This window comes from Pecten maximus, chromosome 2 (genome assembly GCF_902652985.1).
Source record: "Pecten maximus chromosome 2, xPecMax1.1, whole genome shotgun sequence".
Classification (NCBI taxonomy): domain Eukaryota; kingdom Metazoa; phylum Mollusca; class Bivalvia; order Pectinida; family Pectinidae; genus Pecten; species Pecten maximus.
In genome coordinates, this window is record NC_047016.1 from 10,347,854 (window position 1) to 10,373,534 (window position 25,681).

General features: G+C 36.2%; 1 protein-coding gene across 3 annotated transcripts in view; it reads left to right on the forward strand.

The window, feature by feature from the left end:
- LOC117317021 (rap guanine nucleotide exchange factor 1-like) overlaps window positions 1-25,681 on the forward strand; it is a 113,191-nt gene that overhangs the window by 31,226 nt on the left and 56,284 nt on the right. For all 3 annotated transcript variants that reach the window (XM_033871803.1, XM_033871812.1, XM_033871818.1), the window contains one exon: window positions 20,162-20,358. In XM_033871803.1, the coding sequence (XP_033727694.1) occupies window positions 20,162-20,358 (197 nt within the window). The remainder of the gene's footprint in view (window positions 1-20,161; window positions 20,359-25,681) is intronic.

Genomic DNA, 25,681 nt, shown 5'->3' on the forward strand with positions numbered 1-25,681 from the left:
CTGATATGTTATATACAGGTCTGGTATATTATATACAGGTCTGATATATTATATACAGGTCTGATATGTTATATACAGGCTGATATATTATATACAGGTCTGATATATGTTATATACAGGTCTGATATATTATATATAGATGTTGAATGTTACATATATAGGTCTGATATATTATATACGGGTCTGATAAGTTATATACTGCAGGTCTGATATGTTATATACAGGTCTGATATGTTATATACAGGTCTGATATATTATATACAGGTCTGGTATATTATATATAGATCTGATATATTATATACAGGTCTGATATGTTATATATAGATCTGATATATTATATACAGGTCTGATATATTATATATAGATCTGATTTGTTATATACAGGTCTGATATATTATATACAGGTCTGATATGTTATATACGGGTCTGATATATTATATACAGGTCTGATATGTTATATACAGGTCTGATATATTATATACAGGTCTGGTATATTAAATACAGGTCTGATATATTATATACAGGTCTGGTATATTATATACAGGTCTGATATATTATATATAGATGTTGCATGTTACATATATAGATCTGATATATTATATACAGGTCTGATATATTATATACAGGTCTGGTATATTATATACAGGTCTGATATATTATATATAGATGTTGCATGTTACATATATAGGTCTGATATATTATATATAGATCTGATATATTATATATAGATCTGATATATTATATATAGATCTGATATATTATATATAGATCTGATATATTATATATAGATCTGATATATTATATACAGGTCTGATATATTATATACAGGTCTGGTATATTATATACAGGTCTGATATATTATATATAGATGTTGCATGTTACATATATAGGTCTGATATATTATATACAGGTCTGGTATATTATATACAGGTCTGATATATTATATATAGATGTTGAATGTTACATATATAGGTCTGATATATTATATATAGGTCTGATATATTATATACAGGTCTGATATATTATATACAGGTCTGATATATTATATACAGGTCTGATATATTATATATAGGTCTGATATATTATATATAGATCTGATATATGTTATATACAGGTCTGATATATTATATACAGTTCTAATATATTATATACAGGTCTGATATATATAGGTCTGATATGTTATATACAGGTCTGATATATTATATACAGGTCTGATATGTTATATACGGGTCTGATATATTATATATAGATCTGATATATTATATACAGGTCTGATATGTTATATACAGGTCTGGTATATTATATACAGGTCTAATATATTATATACAGGTCTGAAGTTTTATGAAACAGACTATACCTTATAGCAGAATACCCAAGGCTGTGGAAACGGTAAAATATTCAGTCATAAAAATATTCCAGATGAAGATATCTATTCATTATCATATATTAAGCTTAAACATCTCTTGAATATTCCTGTAAACTTGTAAACCATGCCAGCTGATATTTAGACCAGAGAACGTGTGTTCCACCATTTATGTTCAAATGGAACTCTTTTGTGTTCTATTTATAGACACAGGTGATTTCCCAGATCATATCAGACATCGTTTTCTTTGACCTAATAATTGATATAAAATGTCTTTTACTAGCTTTTTGTTCTGAACAAAAGTTATTTATCAACAAGAATGAAGTATTTTACTTTATCTTCAAATAAAGAGGGTAAGTAATTATTTGTATGTGTGTTTAGTTTCGGGTGCTCTTTCCACTGACATGTCATCTGTAGGAATAGACAAAATGTGGCGAAAACTTGTGTTCCAGTTACTTAACTTGCTAAAGAAAATTGAATGCATAAAGTAGCAAAACATTTCACATGAATTATTACTTTTGAGCACCATTTTGACACTCGGTCAAAGATTTATTTTCTTGAAAAATGTAGGGGCGCCCTTATTAGGTCAAATACCGTATACTACATGGATAAAATGTAGTCTCTGTTCCTAAGTATGGGGTCCTGGGATGTAGAACAGTGTGTAAGTTGGTCCCAGGGTGTGATGCTCGTTAAATGATGCTCCATTGTGAAATTCTGTCTGTAAGGTTCTGAGCTTCCATATATAAATACCTGACTATTTTTACCCTTCAACATCCCAAGCTGTAGCATGAATGGTTTAAATCTTTCTTATCTGTCAGTGGCATAAATAAAAAAAAAATGGACAGAAATGTATCATAAAATAAATACAGGTATCTGCTAGTGGTCCTGTATCCTCCTGTTTGTACTGGTATTGGGAACAACCCAGACTTATAAATCTTATCTCAGAACTATACAGCTAACTGGTAGTGGTCACCGTGAGCTCCTGAACTCCTGATCAGATGCTAGCTAGACAAGCTGATCCCCAACTTCCTCCTGCACCTGGAGCTTTGATTGGTAGTTTGATGGAAAATTTATACTGTCTTTCATTACCACCTGTCAGAAACATATACAGGTCTTGAACCAATATAACATTATGAAATATTTCAGGACCAGCATTCCCCTGGCATGATTGTTTGTTTGGCTAATTGCTGTATAACTTAGTGTAAAATATGTTTTACAACTGGTCAGGGTCTAAAAGCCTGATTGTTGTATAGGTCCCAATTGATTTTCAGTATAGGTATGTGGAATATGATATTACTGTAAGAAGTGATTAATTAGTTTTTCTCGTCAGCCGGACCAGTTAACGATCAATAGTGGATTGCTTACTTACAGCTCTCCTTATAACCTGTTTCTTTCATGTTGTACTTTGTTTCCCATCAGGGGAGCATACACAATGGTGTTTTATAAAGAGCAGGGTCAATTAGTGTAAAATATTCAGATAGCTTTATAGGATTTATGTATTGCTGTGGAGCTGCAGCAGCAAATCATGGTCATAAATCAACAGTAATCTTCAGTACACAACCATCTCACAGACCAGATCATGGTCAAACATGCTTTTCCCATCTTGCCTTAATTGGCATCATGTCATGCTCTTTAGGATCAGTGAATAAAACAGGGGTGGGAGTGGGGAGGTGAGGTGTGGTAGACTCCCAAATAGAAATTGTCCACAAGTTAATTAATATGGATGAAACTTAAAAAAACAAATAACAGTGGTAGTGATTTATGTATCTAGGATATAATTATGAGATGACATGATGATTTGCTTTAATATATGTTGATTACAGGTTCAGGATGCTTAAAGTAAGATGTAGATACCTAGCATGATGCTGTATCATGAGGATTATAATTTTTTCATTGATCAAAGATCACACCTGCAAAGGTTGTAACATGGAGGCAGCCAAATGGAAAAGGGGCTCTCTGCCTGTCAGACTCAGCTATTTTACTTCAATAAAATAGGAAGATAGGGGATCTCTATTTCTTCAGATGGATCTCGGTGATGATTATTACGGTTTTGATGATTAGGTTAAATTTTAGAAGGTTGGTGCCTATGGGATTATAGCTATAGCTGTTAATCCCCTTTTGATAACTTTGAGTTTGTTAGTGTATAAGAGGATCTAGAAGCTAACTAGGAATATTTGAAATTGTTTTAGCTACAAAAATGGGTGCTGGTATTGAAAACACATACTGAACATTATATGGTACAGAAAGTATTGCATCAGGAAAATTGGTTTTACAATAATAAATCTCAATATTTTCATCAGATGCATCTAATGTAAATCTGTAAAAATGTCATATAGCATATATAATCATTATGTATTGATCACTAACATCAGCTAATGTTAATATTTATTTGTGTCTGAAGTATATAATTTTGTTTTTAATTCACAAAATTACATGTTTTTTTGGAAACTAACTATTTTTTCATTACCTAAAGCATTTATTTACACAGATTCCTAATCATTTTAATATTATATATAATCAATCTGAATAAATGAACTGATTTTGATAAGTTTGTTTTTTAATGTGATTGTATTATTGAATCAGAATTTGTCGATAGCAAAAAGCTGATGTTGTATTCAGTCATAAAAATATTCCAGATGAAGATATCTATTCATTATCATATATTAAGCTTAAACATCACTTGAATATTCCTGTAAACTTGTAAACCATGCCAGCTGATCTTTAGACCAGAGAACGTGTGTTCCACCATTTATGTTCAAATGGAACTCTTTTGTGTTCTATTTATAGACACAGGTGATTTCCCAGATCATATCAGACATCGTTTTCTTTGACCTAATAATTGATATAAAATGTCTTTTACTAGCTTTCTGTTCTGAACAAAAGTTATTTATCAACAAGAATGAAGTCTTTTACTTTATCTTCAAATAAAGATGGTACGTAATTATTTGTATGTGTGTTTAGTTTCGGGTGCTCTTTGCACTGACATTTCATTTGTAGGAATAGACAAAATGTGGCGTAAACTTGTGTTCCAGTAACTTAATTTGCTAAAGAAAATTGAACACATAAAGTAGCAAAACATTTCACATGAATTATTACTTTTGAGCACCATTTTGACACTCAGTCAAAGATTTATTTTCTTGAAAACTGTAGGGGCGCCCTTATTAGGTCAAATACGGTATACTAGATGGATAAAATGTAGTCTCTGTTCCTAAGTATGGGGTCCTGGGATGTAGAGCAGTGTGTAAGTTGGTCCCAGGGTGTGATGCTCGTTAAATGATGCTCCATTGTGAAATTCTGTCTGTAAGGTTCTGAGCTTCCATATATAAATACCTGACTATTTTTACCCTTCAACATCCCAAGCTGTAGCATGAATGGTTTAAATCTTTCTTATCTGTCAGTGGCATAAATAAAAAAAAAATGGACAGAAATGTATCATAAAATAAATACAGGTATCTGCTAGTGGTCCTGTATCCTCCTGTTTGTACTGGTATTGGGAACAACCCAGACTTATAAATCTTATCTCAGAACTATACAGCTAACTGGTAGTGGTCACCGTGAGCTCCTGAACTCCTGATCAGATGCTAGCTAGACAAGCTGATCCCCAACTTCCTCCTGCACCTGGAGCTTTGATTGGTAGTTTGATGGAAAATTTATACTGTCTTTCATTATAATTACCACCTGTCAGAAACATATACAGGTCTTGAACCAATATAACATTATGAAATATTTCAGGACCAGCATTCCCCTGGCATGATTGTTTGTTTGGCTAATTGCTGTATAACTTAGTGTAAAATATGTTTTACAACTGGTCAGGGTCTAAAAGCCTGATTGTTGTATAGGTCCCAATTGATTTTCAGTATAGGTATGTGGAATATGATATTACTGTAAGAAGTGATTAATTAGTTTTTCTCGTCAGCCGGACCAGTTAACGATCAATAGTGGATTGCTTACTTACAGCTCTCCGTATAACCTGTTTCTTTCATGTTGTACTTTGTTTCCCATCAGGGGAGCATACACAATGGTGTTTTATAAAGAGCAGGGTCAATTAGTGTAAAATATTCAGATAGCTTTATAGGATTTATGTATTGCTGTGGAGCTGCAGCAGCAAATCATGGTCATAAATCAACAGTAATCTTCAGTACACAACCATCTCACAGACCAGATCATGGTCAAACATGCTTTTCCCATCTTGCCTTAATTGGCATCATGTCATGCTCTTTAGGATCAGTGAATAAAACAGGGGTGGGAGTGGGGAGGTGAGGTGTGGTAGACTCCCAAATAGAAATTGTCCACAAGTTAATTAATATGAATGAAACTTAAAAAAACAAATAACAGTGGTAGTGATTTATGTATCTAGGATATAATTATGAGATGACATGATGATTTGCTTTAATATATGTTGATTACAGGTTCAGGATGCTTAAAGTAAGATGTAGATACCTAACATGATGCTGTATCATGAGGATTATAATTTTTTCATTGATCAAAGATCACACCTGCAAAGGTTGTAACATGGAGGCAGCCAAATGAGCAATAGAGGTCAAGAAAAGAAGACCTTGTCTAAGAACAGGGATACAGAGGCTGGAATTAAACAGACGGGGGCTGGTATGGACCTTCCGTCAATCTAAAATATGCCAATTACAGTCACATGATCACTTTGACCATGTGATCCTCTTGACCACTAATCACTCACCATCAGACTGGGGAAGGCAGAGTTATTGTTCATTGTCTATATGTAACCCTGGTAAATACTTGCCGCAACATACTTTTCTTGATCGGTTGAGCGTAAGACTAGTAAGCCAGAGGTCCCTGGTTAGATCCCTAGTGGAGGCAGTGATTTAAATTTAATTAATCATGCACTCTGTTACATAGATATTACCTATTGTATTTTATCTAGTTTATTATTACTAGTCCCCAACCAGTGAAACCACAGGGACTACAGGTTCCCCCCTGTCAGTCTGTCTGTCAGTCTGTCCACACACTTTTCTCAGCCATGCTTCAAGGTATGTTGGTGAAAGTTGGTAAATAACTTCAGTATGAGAAGCTGCAGATCAAAAGATCGTTTTTCAGGGTTTTTGTGTCAACGTCAAGGTCACTTTTAAGCTGTTTATTTCAAATTTCATTATTTAATTCAATTGTGTGGACCGACCAATAAAAGTTTGTACAAATTATGTAACTGATGGGTGAAATCAGATTAAATATCAAAAACCATTTGTGGTAATAGCATTAAAGGATTTAGATTTATTCCACATATCTTAGGGCCAGGTTTATGTAACAGCTTTAATGGAGTCTGGTCAGTTCAACAGCTGATGGACAGATTGATATGATACACAGGAATTCTACCGGGAGACAACTACTACACTTCCAGCTTGTGAGAGGTTATGTAGCTCGAGCAGTTGTTCATTGGTATGAAATATGTAACCAGGTAACTGATAAAAATTTTACATTTTTTCCTGTCTCCAAATAATCCCATCAAATCAGTTTCATTATAAATTATAGTAAGAATTAATGCAATGTCTAGGGTTAAAAGTTTGAGTAAACTTTCTGTTAATCAAGCTAACTGTTCTGATTACTGGTATAGGCTATTTACTGCATTGCATAACACATATACATTTGGAATGCAAAATTGAATGTGGTTACTTAATAGCTTTAGGAGACATGATTCTGTAACTAATTTGTAATAACCAATAAACAATCCCTTGGTGATATACCATATTAAACTACCTTGACAGGTACATTGTATTTCTGAAATGTCTATCATTATAGCACTTCAACAAAATTGCAATATTATATATGTTAACTCCCAACCACAGTCACGTCTTTCGGTGAACCTCAAAAGAGGTAATTATATAATGTCTTTAAAGTTTTGGGACAGATAGGAAGATAGAGATGGCCAGCTTTTGACATTGGAAAATTACTATTACTATTTCTCAAGAAGTACGTACTTGAACTTTTCTAAAATTATATATATATGTATATATGGAATATGTCATTTGCAGAATGATTCTGCCATTAACTTAAAGCATTGAAAGGATCAATCTCATTGGTTGTTAGTTTTGCATATTTAAGTTTAAAGCTAATGTAAAAAACATAATGGTTTTCAGGCAAATTTCTTGACTTACTGAAAGATTGGAAGAAAACTAAATTCTTTTCAACACATTATTATTGTAGTCAATAGCTTGAATGTCATTTTCACTTTGTAAAATAAACAAACAGAATTGTCTTAAAATGCGAAAAAGGGCCTTAAATGACAATGGAAGTTAAAGAAATCAAGTAGTTTGATGAAAAATTCAGCTACCTCCCGATAATGCTTCTCACATAAAAAGAATGAGGTGTTGATTTTGATGTACATGTATAAGTTACAACTTTAATTATTCTGTTATTAGACTAGAACATTTCTAAGATCTGTGCATTAAAAGATATACATAATGTCAGTTTGTACAGTCTATGGCCACTCAGCATGAAGTTACATGTACACACAGGATACACCCTGTTGAATTTCTCTTAGATTTGGTGATAAAAGAAATGTATATAGAAGAGAAAACACTTGATTTTTTATTGGTAAAGGATACAAACAAAAGGAGGTGAATTTCTCCAGGATTTCAGTAATAAACGGATCACATAAACAGTAATTGGTTAAGTGGTTGGATCTGTGTTTCCATTTTAGATGCAATAATTCCCAAATTGATCTGCAAAGCACACTGTAATGTGAGAAGGCAGCAAATTGATTTAAATAAAGTTGGCAATCAGAACATGATAATTCGGGGCAGTTTCTCTTCGCCCCAGATGCCAGGCCTGCATCATTACTTCTCTTGATTGGCTAACACTTTCATCCTTTCCTTTCCAAATGTGGCGAAAAATTTGTTACATTTTAACATAATCGTTTCTGGAATCTGCAAAAAAATAAATATGAGCAGTGTTTGGAAGTGTGAAGTGTTCATTTAGACTGAAACATATTTAGGTTATGGCTTTCAGACTAATTCTAGACCTAAGACTATGACGGAAACTTATTCAAAGATCTCAAGATATAGAGCTGATATGCTGCTGAACCTATCTATCCATTTATGTTTACTTCTTACATGTATGTTGGACATCTAAATGATTTTAAATTATTTCAGATAATGCATATTCAATTGTATTCAGATGATTGTTACCCATTAGTTAAGTTTTTAGATATTCTATACCTTAAAATTTCTTAGCTTATTCATGTTTTTAAGATATTGAAGGTGCTATATATGTATTAAAACCAATGCTGGAAATAAGTATGTATAGCAGATGGTAGTTAAGGTACTATGAGAGTGGTTCCTGTTGCTTGTTCAAAAACAGCAGCAGTACAAATCATTTTCTTGTAATATATATATTGTGCTTTGGTCAAAGGTCAATTTGGTCTATAACTGATAAAACATTCTTTCAGATAGAATGTCCAATCATTCTATATTATATGTTGTTTCTCTGATGAAGATGAGGTAGGTTTGTCTTAAATGTATCTAATATATATATATACCTTATAAGAAAATAATTTATGAAAGCCTTTCTACGAAGTGATGGTCAGCCTATACCATTACCTTAGGAACTTTCTCTATTTCCAGAAGACACATTAAGATCATGATGTTATCCAGTACACCTGGGATGGGGTTCTTTCAAATTTCTTCATAACCATAAGATCCTTGTGTTTCCAGCATTACCAGAAGTTGATAAATTGTGTTTAGGTCAAAGGTCAACTTGAATTGTTGCAAGCCATGTTATTGGGTACATGACCAATAACAACCTATAGGTATATATCTACAAACAAACAGTACAGAATCATGACTGGTAGATCAATGTCCTTACAACTAACTCTGGCTGTCGACAGGTTCTGGAGGAATGGACAACCCTCAGAAGCTCTCAACATGGAAACCAACAGGCTTCTAACACAGTCCCCTTCATTAGACTAATAAACCAGCTATATAGGCTTACAGCAAAGGAAATTATAAATGTGGGTGCAAGTTTTACTGTCTGGTCAAAATGCATAGACACAGGTAACAGTCCACATTGTGTATAACTTTATAAAGCATAAAGCTGAAGTAAATGCTTTTTAGGGTTCAACCCTTTAATTGCCACTTGTAAATCTGACCTATATAGAGTCCAGTGTCCAAAAATAAAGCTATTCCAGCATTCTTTTAATGGGAACATACCATCATTATTGAAAAAGTGAGAACAAAATATTGATTTGTATTGACAACTCTAATGTACATGTATTACATTGGAACACTGTTCTTAGTTAGTGGCTAGCTTTCCATGCAATATCACAGATGGTTGTAAAAGTCAACCAAAACCAAAAAAATAGCAAAATTCAATCAACCTGATGACTAAGAAAGAAATACCTTTCTTAATTGTCATTTATATCATTGTACATGTTTTAATGAAGTGTGGTAATGATGTTGTTATTAAGACTCATCTGTTTAATAATTGATAGATATCAAGTATTCATGATGGCTGCCGATTGATTTTCCCATTATTAGAATTATAAAAACAATATGTAGGAGTTTCTGGTTGTCATACTAGAGAGCTGACACAGGTGAGACTGAGTTACTGCTGTGTATAGTTGGTGTAATGTATGAGTCATTCTACCCTGATCAGCTTTCACTTGGTTTTTGATTCAGGTGTTTGTTTTAATTAGCACTAGTTACTCCATGTCATTTCCAGTACTTAATAAATTTACCAGTCCAGCAGTTAATGCTGATCACAAATGAGAATCATATTGAGGCCTTTTTACCCATTAAATCCATATATATCTTCATCTACATTGAAGCCTCATTAGGACCCTCGGAAGTGTGGGTACTTTTGTACATGTGGTAATCAGGTCGTCCATCAGGTCATCCATCCATCCATCTGCCTGTCCATTTTTTTTTTACTTTTGTACAATATCAATGGAAGTGAATGGAGAATGTTTTTCCAAATTTTTGCTTGATGAGATCCCATGGCCATGCATCCCAGTTCTGATTGGTAATAATTTAAGTGCATGGGAGTAAAAATGGCTGCTAATGAGCTATCTTTAATTTTAACTTCTTTATATTTACTGGTAAACATTTGGTTATGACATTATGAAGCAAAGTTGGTCACAATGAAACAAGGTATCAACTGACTAAAACTCAAGGTCATTGGGTCAAAGTTTAAGGTGAGATTTACATCTCTCAACTAGTTCCGTTTGTTATAACATTATGAAACAAAGTTGTTTGGAATTAAAGAATCAACTGCCCAAAGGTTATTATTCTGGGTCATTCGGTCAAAGCTCAAGGTCTGATTTTGTACTTTTTCAATGAAGAATACTTTGTTATGACATAAAACAATACTAGATGGAATTCAACATCACTCACCAAGGTGAAGGTTACTCCTGACAGAGGCCAAGGTCAAATATAGTAACTAATCACTGATGAACATTTTGTGATTACATTATATGAAGCAAAAATGGTTAGAATTAAACAATAATCAACTTACCAAAGGTCAGGATTATTGCGTTAAAGGTCGAGGCCATTTTGGTCTAAAGGTCAAGGACACATTTGATCTCTAACAATGACCCTTGATTAGATATAAAACAAATCAAACTGTACAAATGGGTATTATACTGGTGACTGTAGTGGAGGGATACAAATGTCATACTATTGTACATGTATAATGTATATTTTGCTTCCTACTTGCAATTGCTTTTGAAGCTCAATGTCAAACATGAACTTGCACCTCAGCAATATGGGGAGATGGCTTCTTGATGGAAATAGGGACATATACCTACACATGTACATGGGACCCTGGCTGATCATCATGACCTGTCAGTGTTCTAGTTGTTTGACACAAGATGGGAGATCCTTATCAGACAAGGTATCATTATATACAGAATCCCAAGGACCGATTTTATCTCTTTTATTGTGATATCACCAGTATCAGAGATATAAAATGTATGTGATGACCATCAGGCAGTGATATAAAATGTTTGAGATGACCATCAGACAGAGATATTAAATGTGTGAGATGACTATCAGGCAGAGATATAAAATGTATGAGATGACCATATCAGGCAGTGATATAAAATGTTTGTGATGACTATCAGGCAGAGATATAAAATGTTTGAGATGACCATCAGACAGAGATATAAAATGTATGAGATGACTATCAGACAGAGATATAAAATGTATGAGATGACCATCAGGCAGATATATTAAATGTTTGAGATGACCATCAGGCAGTGATATAAAATGTATGAGATGACTATCAGGCAGAGATATAAAATGTGTGAGATGACCATCAGTCAGAGATATTAAATGTATGAGATGACTATCAGACAGAGATATAAAATGTATGTGATGACCATCAGACAGAGATATAAAATGTATGAGATGACTATCAGGCAGTGATATAAAATGTATGTGATGACCATCAGACAGAGATATAAAATGTATGAGATGACTATCAGACAGAGATATAAAATGTGTGAGATGACCATCAGACAGAGATATAAAATGTATGTGATGACCATCAGACAGAGATATAAAATGTATGAGATGACTATCAGACAGAGATATAAAATGTATGAGATGACCATCAGGCAGTGATATAAAATGTATGAGATGACTATCAGACAGAGATATAAAATGTTTGAGATGACTATCAGACAGAGATATAAAATGTATGAGATGACCATCAGACAGAGATATAAAATGTATGAGATGACTATCAGACAGAGATATAAAATGTGTGAGATGACCATCAGACAGAGATATAAAATGTATGAGATGACCATCAGACAGAGATATAAAATGTATGGGATGACTATCAGGCAGAGATATAAAATGTATGGGATGACTATATCAGACAGAGATATAAAATGTATGAGATGACTATCAGGCAGAGATATAAAATGTATGAGATGACTATCAGGCAGAGATATAAAATGTATGGGATGACTATATCAGACAGAGATATAAAATGTATGAGATGACTATCAGACAGAGATATAAAATGTATCAGATGACCATCAGACAGAGATATAAAATGTATGAGATGACTATATCAGACAGAGATATAAAATGTATGAGATGACCTATCAGACAGAGATATAAAATGTATGTGATGACCATCAGGCAGAGATATAAAATGTATGGGATGACTATATCAGACAGAGATATAAAATGTATGAGATGAATATATCAGACAGAGATATAAAATGTATGAGATGAATATATCAGACAGAGATATAAAATGTATGGGATGACTATCAGACAGAGATATAAAATGTATGAGAAGACTATCAGGCAAAGATATAAAATGTATGGGATGACCATCAGGCAGTGATATTGAATTTAAGAGATGATTATCAGGCAGAGATATAAAAGGTATTAGATGATAATCAGGCAGAGATAATTAATGTGTGAGGTATTTTAGCAGAGGCATTGTTATATAAGATGCTGACATAGTTAATAAGCATTTGTGAGGTTTTATTATATTCTTTAGATTGACAGAGACTGAAAATTCTGAATCAAAGTACATGTATATCTATACATATATTTAATCATGAATATATATATATATAGACAATGTGGAAACAGATGTTGAAGATCTTAAAAGATATGTTAGTTACAAGTTTTCAGAATAAGATTAGCTTTAATTTCCTTAATGCAAAGTTGAAAATGAATATGAGCAAATTGTATAAATTACATACATATAATATTAAGCAGCCTTAAACAGATTCCATTGACTGAAAATGAATCTGTGGAAGCCCAGGATAGAGTATGTGTACATGGTGTTGTAGACTGGGTAAACTGATGCCGGAAGTTGTACTTGTTATATAAATGCTGATCTTTATATACACACGGTTTGATTTCAGTTCTAAGGTCAGGAAGGTGGCTGTGAGTTAATTTAACTTGTTGAGATATGCATCAGACAAGACATGTTGATATGTTTCAATTTATATTTAGATGGTTTCCTGGATGTCTGCAACACAAATATTGTAGGTCATGTTATAACACAGGTGTACACAGACGTTTGAAAATTTAGTAACCTTGCTATTTTAACTCCAATTATTTAACTCATGTTATGCCTCATAAAAAGTGCTGAACAATAAATTACATTTATAGATTCCTAAGTAGTTAATAATAAATGTTAAGTGTATGTGGTGCAGGTACAGTCCATGATGTACCTAATTTTCTGTACATACATTTTGTATGTATTTGTATTCATACAGTACACCTACATCACTATAGATATACATAACAAGATTTCATGGTTTAAGGTGTCTAATTAAATAATGATGAAGTTTGGAGATTTAAATGTCATGCCATATCAATGTTTTATCTAATGCATTGTTTAACCATGTTTATTTTAGCATCAAGACTTTATCCTATTAATAACTCTGTTATTGTAAACTTTGCATGTAAAGATGGACTGGAATAGTTTCTGTCCCATCAATTGTTATCACTCTGGAAAAAAACCCAGATGTTCCTAGAAAAATGTTTTTTTTTTTTTAAATTTGCTTCAATAGCTTGTTAAACTAATGGAGGTTGTGCATGAGTTACTGAAACCTGGTACATACGCAGAGAAACCTGGTACATACGCAGAGAAACCTGGTACATACGCAGAGAAACCTGGTACATATGCAGAGAAACCTGGTACATACGCAGACTGCATTACATCTGTAAATCTAGTTACCAACAATAAACTCAAAATATTATACACCTTCACAGGAATTTTACATCTGTATACTTATTTGTTTGCACCTGTATATGATTTCCAATTATAGTGGAATATCAGCCTACCAGTAACTCCCAGTAATGACATGTTATAGAAATGATTTTATATTCAGCAAGATCACAATGATGTCCATTCTGTTATATATTTTAATATAACCGTATAGTACAGTAAAAAGTCGCGTTAAAGTGTGATAATCATGTTAGTACAGGGGTAAGTCATTGAAAGCTTCAGAGAATTTAAATGTCCATTTATAGGCATTCAGTACATTTCTAATCTTCTGGGAAAATTGAATTAGTCATCAAGGTGGGTTTTCTGTCACTGAGTCATACAAGGCACCAAAACTTGGACAATCTACATACATTTAAAAAAAAAAAAGACATCTTGATAAAAAACAGATCTGAGTGGGTGAGGGGGCAGAGGAATTCTAAAATTCATTGATCGACTTGGACAGCTGGGAACTTTGTTGGTACATAGTAGGACGTGTATGTTAGAATACTGTATACTTTGGGCTAAGTTATACCTGTACTAGTTCCTAATGAACTTCTGAAAACCTTATGAAATTTTACCTGGTGAACTTGTGCTAACATTGAAAAGAAAAGTGTTTGAGTCACTGAACGTACGAGTACAGTTGATTGACACAGAGTGTGAACATGTGGGATCACACGTACAGAAATATATACATATATAAAAAAAACCAAAAAAAACACTAATATGTCACTCATCTGAATCCCTAATGTTTGGTTGATTAAAATTTATCTTTTGTATCTAGATCTGCTTTAGTGTGTCCAAACAACTGTCTAGTGTTAAACAGATATTTTAGGGATCACAATTTGTTTCTCTTAGTTTTATTGTGACTCTCTTACAGGAAAAAATATCCTAAGGCTTTGTTTCATTAGCCTCATAGGAAATATTTTTTATAATAAAATTGCTTTTTGTCCAGCATCAGGCATCTGTCCATCCATCCTAAACAATTGCTATTTCTCTTTACAGATCTTTCTCAAATTTCTTATGTAGGTTCCCCTTGGAATTGATCCTTACTTGTCAATGCTCCTTTTAGAGACTTAACAGAAAACAAGATGGCTGGCAGGTGGCCATATTGAATTTTGACTGTTGAAGATCTTCCACAAATTTCAGCTGTAGGTTCCTTGTGGTCATTAGCTGTGCATGTTCTATTTTGAGATTGAACAGAAAACAAGATTGCTGACAGGTGGCCATTTGGAATTTTTACGGATGAAGTTTGTTATTGTTATTTCTCAGAAATTGTTCATTGATCTTATGTAGGTTCCTCATGATCCCTAGTTGTGCATATTGAGTTTCAAAACTGATCAGAAACAAAATGGCCGACACACAGTTTTTAGCTCACCTGGTCCGAAGGACCAAGGTGAGCTTATGCCATACCGTGGCGTCCGTCGTCCATCATCCGTCCGTCCGTCGTCTGTCGTCCGTCGTCCGTCCGTCCGTCAACAGTTGACTTCTTCTTCATAACCACTGATCAGAATTTGACCAAATTTGGTCAGAAGCATCCCTATGGGTAGGGGACTCAAAATTGTACAAATGATGGGGCTGACCCCCCAGGGGCCTGAGGGGCGGGGCCAAAAGGGGTCAATTGGGCTATATTGATATAAACGACTTCTTCTCTGAAACCGAGCAAAGGATATTGCTCCTATTTGTCTGGAAGTATCACTATGGGGTGGGGATTCACAATTGTACAAATGGTGGTGCTGACCCCCAGGGGCCTGAGGGGCGGGGCCAAAAGGGGTCAATTTGGCCATATTGATATAAACGACTTCTTCTCTGAAACCGAGCAAAGGATATTGCTCCTATTTGTCTGGAAGCATCACTATGGGGTGGGGATTCACAATTGTACAAATGGTGGTGCTGACCCCCTAGGGGCCTGAGGGGCGAGGCAAAAATGGGTCAATATAGCTACCATATGGATATAAACGACTTCTTCTCTGGAACCGAGCAAAGGATATCACTCATATTTGCCTGGTAGCATAACTTTGGAGTGGGGATTCAAAATTGTACAAATGGTGGTGCTGACCCCCTAGGGGCCTGAGGGGCGAGGCAAAAATGGGTCAATATAGCTACCATATTGATATAAACGACTTCTTCTCTGGAACCGAGCAAATGATATCACTCATATGTGTCAGTAGCATCACTTTGGGGTGGGGATTCAAAATTGTACAAATGATGGGGCTAACCTCCAGGGGCCGGAAGGGCGGGGCCAAATGTGGTCATTTGGGCTATATTGATATAAACAACTTCTTCTCTGAAACCGAACAAACGATATTGCTCATATTTGCCTGGTAGCAACACTATGGGGTGGGGATTCAAAATTGTACAAATGGTGTGGCTGACCCCCGGGGGGCCTGAGGGGCGGGGCCAAGAGGGGTCAATTTGGCTGTATTGATATAAACGACTTCTTCTCTGAAACCGAGCAAAGGATATTGCTCCTATTTGCCTGGAAGCAATCACTATGGGGTGGGGATTCAAAATTGTACAAATGGTGGTGCTGACTCCCTAGGGGCCTGAGAGGCGGGGCAAAAATGGGTCAATAAAGCTATATTGATATTAACGACTTCTTCTCTGAAACTAAGCAATGGATATCACTCATATTTGCCTGGTAGCAACCCCCTAGGGTAGGGATTCAAAATTGTACAAATGACAGGGCTGACCCCAGGGGACCTAAGAGGCGGGGCCAAAAGGGGTTATTTTGGCAAAATTGATATAAACAACTTTTTCTCTGAAAATAAGCAATGGATATCTTTAATATTTGACTGGTAGCATTCACTTTGGTTAAGGATTCAAAATTGTACAAATGATGGGGCCGACCCCCTGGAGGCTGAGGGGCTGGGCCAAAAGGGGTCAATTTGGCTAAATTGATATGAACAACTTCTCTGAAACAGCCCATATTTGACTATTAGCATCCTATTGGGGTAGGGATTCAAAATTGTATAAAGGAAGGAGCTGACTCCCAGGGGGCAGAGGGCAGGGCCAAAAGGGGCCAATTGGTCTAAACAAAATCTTCTCTGAAACTAAGCAATGGATATCACTCACATTTGTGTGGTAGCATCCTTATGGGGTCGCGCCAAAAGTCAATTTCATTTCATGGATTAATGTACCTTTTGGCATTTTTAGTATTAAAATAAAACCAATGTACATGTACCCATATAAAATGCTTATGATATATGTTGACATAGCAATACCAGCAACAAATATACTTAAGCATCATTCTTGTTTCATATCTCATGAAACCAGGTGAGCGATACAGGCCCTCTGGGCCTCTTGTTATACTCCCGACGAAAGACGGGACTTATTATGTTATCATGTTGGCGTTCGGGCGGGCACATATGGTGTCCGGACCATAACTCCAATACTACTTGACCCAGGCTCTCCATACTTGACACAAATATACATCTTGATGAGCCGGAGTGTCGCATACCAAAATCATGCCCCTTACCCCCGTATTTGCGGAGTTATTCCCCTTTGATGATTTTACTTCGGGCACATTTGGTGTCCGGACCATAACTCCAATACTACTTGACCCAGGCTCTCCATACTTGACACAAATATACATCTTGATGAGCCGGAGTGTCGCATACCAAAATCATGCCCCTTACCTCCTGTATTTGCGGAGTAATTTCCCTTTGATGATTTTACTTGTCCAGACCATAACTCCAATACTACTCGACCCAGGCTCTCCATACTTGACACAAATATACATCTTGATGAGCCGCAGTGTCGCATACCAAATCATGCCCCTTACCCCCCGTATTTGCGGAGTTATTCCCCTTTGATGATTTTGTAATTGCTCACCATTCACTTAATGGTATTAGGAGGCTGATTCTTTGCAAAGAGGTTCTTTTAATGTATGTATTCTGTAAATAAACATGTGAACTAATTTTTGTGTTGTTGTGTCTAAACCAAGGTTTCCCATGTATTTGCAACATATATACATCCCATCATTTAAAGTTGCCCTTCGGTTTTGACTACACACCATTATGTGTATCAATATCTCCTTCCAACTTTCCAACAATGATACTTCATTTTAAAGCATTAGAACCTGTGAAACTACCCCCTTCCAAGTGTCAAATATTGCGGCGGGCATATGTTGTGGCCCTCCAACGGGCCCTTGTTTGACAGCTATTTCTAAGAAAGATCTTCATGGATCTCTCTCAAATTTCACATATGTTCCCCTTTGTCTTCAGTGGTGCATGATCCATTTCTAGACTTATTGGAAAATAATTGGCCAATAGACACTCATTATAAATTTTGACAGTTGAAGTTTATTATAAATATTTCTTAGAAAGTCCTTGATGGATTTTTCTTGAATTTTGTTTAGATTCAGCTTGTATTAATTGAAGTTTGTTAACCCTATATTTTGTAAAGAGTGAATGATGGATCATTCACTTTTTATTTTTACCATTTAAAGAAATTTTCTCCAATGCTTCTGTCATGTTTATTTTTGTCTGTCTGTGTGTGTGTGTGTGCGTTCTCTGTGTGATGGTGTGTCCGAGTATGCGTCTGTCTGTGTGTGTGTGTGTGTGTCTGTTTTGTCTTGTGTGATGGTGTGTCTATGTGTGTGTCTGTCGGTGTCTATGTGTGTGTGTGTGTGTGTGTGTATGTCTGTGTAATGGTGCGTCTGTCTGTGTCTATCTGTCTGTCTTGTCTGTGTGATGGTATGTCTGTCTGCTTCTTTCTCACTCTGTATAAATTTAGGTTAGGTTATGTATGTGTGTTAATATGTAAATGATGTAAGTAGATGTGAGGCTTGTGGTTCAAGCTTAAAATAATCGTGATGAAGATGATGTTTTTTGTGTGATGATAAGGATGATGATGTTTTATTGTGATGAAAAAAATGATAATAATTTAAGTATGGATGATGATATCATGATAGAAGATGATGATGATTAAGTGTGATTCTTTTGATGATGATGATGATGATGATGAGTGGATGGTGATGAGGGTGATGATGATGATGGTGATGAACAGATGATGATGAGGAGGAGTAGGATGATGATGATGATGATGCTGATATGATGATGATGATGTTTGATTATGTATGATGATGATGATGATGATGATGATGATGATGATGATGATGATGATGATGATGATGATGTTATTGAATCATGAGTAAGGACTATAGTTACTGTGGGTGTAAGTGTGAGAATGTGTGTGCATATATGTTTCAAATGTTTTGTATTTATGAAAAAAATCTTGAAAAATAAAAAAAAATAAAAAAAAAAAAAAACAATTATGTAAGGGCTGAAAAAAAAAGAAAAAAAAGATAAGAATTATGTATAGGCTGGGATTGTAATAGCCAGCAATCTTCATGGTTTTACTCCATTCGTACTCACAAATGTTTACTCTTCACCACATTTCAGTTTATTTTTTTTAAATAAGTATTAGTTTTTTATCACAATGTGTAAACTTTGGATGTTTTTAAAAATAAAATAGTAACACATATATATAGCTGTATGGAGTTATATCTGTGCATAAGAGCAGGAAGTAGTTGGTATCTATTGTAAATGGTTTGAAAGGTCACAACCTATTGCAATAACAGGATTTGATACAAATTAAAAAAAACAGTTCAGGAAATATTTCCTTCATTGTGTGTACATATGTACATATATAAGGAAATGCTGCCTGCTAGATAAGGATGGCATGTTTTGTTTTTGTTCCTTAATGGCAATTAAACAATTGTAACAGCTGAAACTTTTGTTTCTTTTTAATTTTCAAATTGAGATATAATTAAATCATCTGACTAATATGATTACCTAATGTAATGTACACAGCATGATTTACATATGTTTAAAGAAAGACAACTCCAGTAAGCTTATGATCACACCAGCTAGCTGATATCAAGGGAGACCATTCTTGCATGCCTAGTTCAGTTTTGTTGGTTTACAGGTTTGAAGAAAATTTAATCAACTTGCTTTTAATATGTTACATTTTACTTCTGTAGTTAGATATGTTTATTTCTAAATATGTATACACTGTGTATGATTATGATTTTCTGTAGAATACTTTTTTGTGTCGATCTATCATTTAATAATTCCTTGTTTTCTACAGAGAAAGCATCTGGTTCTAAGATGCTGAAGAAGGCCAAGTCGTTTCGTGATGACGTGAAAGGACTGATCAAGCGACGGCCATCCTCTTCAGCTCATGACAACTCGACCTCAAGTTTCAGCCAGCGCATCAAACCTCGCCCCATCCGAGGGAACAGCTTGGGCGACACGGCCAGGTTTGACGTACCTGAGAAACCAGAAGTAAGTGCCTTCTTATATCGGGCCACGGTGGCCGAGTGGTTAAGGTGTCCCAACACTTTATCACTAGCCCTCCACCTCTGGGTTGCGAGTTCGAAACCTATGTGGGGCAGTTGCCAGGTACTGACCGTAGGCCGGTGGTTTTTCTCCGGGTACTCCGGCTTTCCTCCACCTCCAAAACCTGGCACATCCTTAAATGACCCTGGCTATTAATAGGACGTTAAACAAAAACAAACCAAATCTTATATCAAATACAATAAAGCACAATCATATAGGGTGAAAAAAAAATAGCTCCATATATTTCCACTGAGAAGCAAAATTTACAAAGTATATTCATAATATAGAAGTTGAAATATAAGAATATTGTCCGTCCGTCAGTCCGTCCGCTCAGTTTTCCACACTTTTCTCAGCCATGCTTCAAGTTATGTTGGTGAAAGTTGGTATGTAACTTCAGTATGAGTACCTACAGATAATGTTCGAGTTTCAGGGTTTTTGGGTCAAGGTCATTGTTACTATTTTTAGTATAGGTACATGTATTGCTATAGCAGTACCCAGATCGTTTTTGTTTGTAATTTTTGCCTGGAAAATATTTCCCATATTGTAAAGCTCGCTTTGCATCATTCACCCTCTAAGAAATTTTGAACAATTTGATTGAATTTGAAGTGCTACTATTGTTTTCTGGCCTTTGTTGAATATGGGCTATGACCGAAAATGAAAACTGAATGGTTCAGAAGGTAATTGTTCAATATTCTCTACATACACCAAATTACTTGCTGATTCATTAAGGCAAGAAAAATATTATTAAGATGCAGGGATTCTGACTGTTAAATACTTTTTTGTTTTCATCTAGACAAATATCTGTACCTTTCACACAATTCTGTATAATGATTAGGTTTTACTATATTTTTTAAAAGGCAAGGGAGATAACTCACAATAATCACAAATTTATTGTACAGTGCATATGATGGATGTTTTTATAAGCCCACCATCATCTGAAGAAGGGCTTTTCAATTCACCCAGGGTCTGTGGTCTGTCTGTCTGTCCATCAGACTATCCATAAACAATCCTTGTTATGGCTATTTCATGAAAAGTACTGAAGGGATATTCCTCAAACTTCATATGTAGGTTCCCTTTGGTCCCTAGTTGTGCCAATTCAATTTAGCTTTTGATCAGAAAAGCAAAATGGCTGATAGGCTGCCATCCCAGATTTTGAGAATAAAAGATTTTTACTGAAAAGGTAGGAAGTTGTGGGGATAGTAGTGTAAAAGGTGGATGGAAAAAAAGGGGTTTTGTTTTTAAAAATTTTTTCCCTTTTGGAAAATTTTTTTTCCATTTGTACCTTTCCCAAAATTCTTTAAAGTTTTACAAAAAGGGCAAAGGGTGAATACTATCCAAATTTGAACTAATGATTTTAAAAAAATTGGGTTTAAAAGGTTTGTGGGATCGTTAAAATTTTGGGTTTCTTGAAAAACTGGTTTCCCCAAATTTAAAGTGGAATTTGGGATATAAAAAGTGAGGAAGTGGGGATACCCCTATTGGAAAAGATTTTCAAAGGTTGGGGGCGTTAGGAATATTAAAATGGGTTTCGGGGAAGTATGAAAGGTTTTAAATGTGGTTGGGGTTAGTGTACAGTGGATTTTGTGGAGTAAAAGGGGGGAAGTTGTGATAGAGTAAAAGGTAAAGTTGTTTATGTTAAAGGTGGAGTTTGTGGGGAATAGTATTTGTAAAAGGTGGGATTGTGGGATAGTATGTAAAAGGGGTTGGGAATGGGGGAATGAGTGTAAAGGTGGATGTTGTGGGAATAGTTAAAAGGTGGGATGTTTTTGGGGATATAGTAATTTAAAAAATTTGAGTTTGGGGGTGAAGTAGTAAAGGTGGGGATGTTGTGGGATGTAGTATTAAAACGGGGGAGTTGTGGGATAATAGTAGGGAAAAAGGTGGGAAGTTGTTGGGATAGTGTGTAAAAGGGGAAATGTGTGGGGATAGTAGAAAAGTGGGAGTTGTGGGGTTTGTAGTGTAAGGTGGATGTTGTGGGGAGTAGGAAGTATTTGTAAAAAAAAGGGGTGTTGTGGGGAAGTAGTTAAAGGTGGGATGTTGTGGGGATCGTTATAAAAGTGGATGTTGTGGGGATTAGTTTTAAAAAGGTGGGGAGTTGTGGGGGATAGTTAGTGTAAAGGTGGATTTTTTTGGGAGTAGTAGTTGGTAAAAGGTTGGGATGTTGTGGGGATAGTAGTGTTAAAAGGTGAATTTTGTGGGGATAGTAGTGTAAAGGTGGGATGTTGGGGGAGTAGTGTAAAGGTGGGAGTTGTGGGGATAGTAGTGTAAAAGTTGGGATTTTGTGGGGATAGTAGTGTGTAAAGGTGGGTGTTGTGGGGATAGTAGTGAAAAAGGTGGATGTTGTGGGGATAGTGTTTAAAAGGTGGGGATGTTGGTGGGGTAGAGTGTAAAGGTGGGATGTTGTCGGGGAAGTAGTGGTAAAGGTGGGTTGTGGAGTAGTTAAAGGTGGGATTTGGGGAAGTAGTTAAAAGGTGGGATGTTGTGGGGATAGTAGTGTAAAAGGTGGTGTTGGGGGTGGAAAAGGGGTTTTGGTAGTGTAAAAGGTGGGAAAGTTGTGGGGTAGTAGTATGAAAAGGTGGGATGTGGTAGTGTGTATGGAGGTGGGAAGTAGGTAAAAGGTGGGATGTTGTGGGGAAATAGTAGTTAAAAGGTGGGATGTTGTTGGGGGGTGAAAAAGGTGGAAGTGGGGGATATGTGAAAGGTGAGTGTGGGGTGTTGGGGTTTTAGTAGTGTAAAAGGTGGGAATTTGTGGGGATAGTAGTGTAAAGGTGGGAAATGTTTGGGGATAGTAGTGTAAAAGGTGGGATGTTTTGGGGATGTATTTGTAAAGGTGGGGATGTTGGGGGGAAATAGTAGTTAAAAGGTGGGATGTTGTGGGGGAAGTAGGGAAAGGGGGATGTTGTGGGGATTTTAGTTAAAAGGGGGTTGGGGAGTAGTATGAAAGGGAGATATTTTGTGGGGGTTTAAAAGTGAGAGTTGTGGGGATAGTAGTTAAAGGTGGATTTGTGGGGATAGTAGTGTAAAGGGGATGTTGTGGGGATAGTAGTGTAAAGGTGGGAAGTTGTGGGGATAGTAGTGTAAGTGGGGATAGTAGTGTAAAAGGTGGGATGTTGTGGGGAGTAGTGTAAAAGGTGGGATGTTGTGGGGATAGTAGTGTAAAAGGTGGGATGTTTGTGGGGATAGTTAGTTAAAGGTGGGATGTTGTGGGGATAGTAGTGTACAGCGTGGGATGTTGTGGGGAGTAGTGTAAAGGTGGATGTTGTGGATGTTGTGGGGATAGTAGTGTAAAGGGTGGGATGTTGTGGGGATAGTAGTATAAAAGGTGGGATGTTGTGGGGATAGTAGTGTAAAAGGTGGGATGTTGTGGGGATAGTAGTATAAAAGGTGGGATGTTGTGGGGATAGTAGTGTAAAGGTGAGATGTTGTGGGGAGTAGTGTAAAGGTGGGATGTTGTGGGGATAGTAGTATAAAAGGTGAGATGTTGTAGGGATAGTAGTGTAAAGGTGGGATGTTGTGGGGGAGGAGTGTAAAAGGTGGGATGTTGTGGGGATAGTAGTGTAAAGGTGGGATGTTGTGGGGATAGTAGTGTAAAAGGTGGGATGTTGTGGGGATAGTAGTGTAAAGGTGAGATGTTGTCAGGATAGTAGTGTAAAGGTGGGATGTTGTGGGGAGTAGTATAAAAGGTGAGATGTTGTGGGGATAGTAGTATAAAAGGTGGGATGTTGTGGGGATAGTAGTATAAAAGGTGGGATGTTGTGGGGATAGTAGTGTAAAAGGTGGGATGTTGTGGGGAGTAGTATAAAAGGTGGGATGTTGTTGGGAGTAGTGTAAAAGGTGGGGAAGTTGTGGATAGTAGTGTAAAGGTGGGATGTTGTGGGGATAGTAGTGTAAAAGGTGGGAAGTTGTGGGGATAGTAGTGTAAAGGTGGGATGTTGTGGGGATAGTAGTGTAAAAGGTGGGAAGTTGTGGGGATAGTAGTGTAAAGGTGAGATGTTGTGGGGAGTAGTGTAAAAGGTGGGATGTTGTGGGATAGTAGTGTAAAGGTGAGATGTTGTGGGGATAGTAGTGTAAAGGTGGGATGTTGTGGGGAGTAGTGTAAAAGGTGGGATGTTGTGGGGATAGTAGTGTAAAAGGTGGGATGTTGTTGGGATAGTAGTGTAAAAGGTGGGATGTTGTGGGGATAGTAGTGTAAAAGGTGGGATGTTGTGGGGATAGTAGTGTAAAAGGTGGGATGTTGTGGGGATAGTAGTGTAAAGGTGAGATGTTGTCAGGATAGTAGTGTAAAGGTGGGATGTTGTGGGGAGTAGTATAAAAGGTGAGATGTTGTGGGGATAGTAGTATAAAAGGTGGGATGTTGTGGGGATAGTAGTATAAAAGGTGGGATGTTGTGGGGATAGTAGTGTAAAGGTGGGATGTTGTCAGGACAGTAGTGTAAAAGGTGCAAAGTTGTGGGGAGTAGTATGAAAGGTGGGAAGTTGTGGGGAGTAGTGTAAAAGGTGAGATGTTGTGGGGATAGTAGTGTAAAAGGTGAGATGTTGTGGGGATAGTAGTGTAAAAGGTGGGATGTTGTGGGGATAGTAGTGTAAAAGGTGAGATGTTGTGGGGATAGTAGTGTAAAGGTGGGATGTTGTGGGGAGTAGTATAAAAGGTGGGATGTTGTTGGGAGTAGTGTAAAAGGTGGGAAGTTGTGGATAGTAGTGTAAAGGTGGGATGTTGTGGGGATAGTAGTGTAAAGGTGGGAAGTTGTGGGGATAGTAGTATAAAAGGTGGGATGTTTTGGGAATAGTAGTGTAAAAGGTGGGAAGTTGTGGGGATAGTAGTGTAAAAGGTGAGATGTTGTGGGGAGTAGTGTAAAAGGTGGGATGTTGTGGGGATAGTAGTGTAAATGTGAGATGTTGTCGGGATAGTAGTGTAAAAGGTGGGATGTTGTGGGGATAGTAGTATAAAAGGTGGGATATTGTGGGGATAGTAGTGTAAAAGGTGGGAAGTTGTGGGGAGTAGTGTAAAAGGTGGGATGTTGTTGGGAGTAGTGTAAAAGGTGGGATGTTGTGGGGAGTAGTATAAAAGGTGGGAAGTTGTGGGGAGTAGTATAAAAGGTGGGATGTTGTGGGGATAGTAGTGTAAAAGGTGGGAAGTTGTGGATAGTAGTGTAAAGGTGGGATGTTGTGGGGATAGTAGTGTAAAGGTGGGATGTTGTGGGGATAGTAGTGTAAAGGTGGGATGTTGTGGGGAGTAGTGTAAAAGGTGGGATGTTGTGGGGAGTAGTATA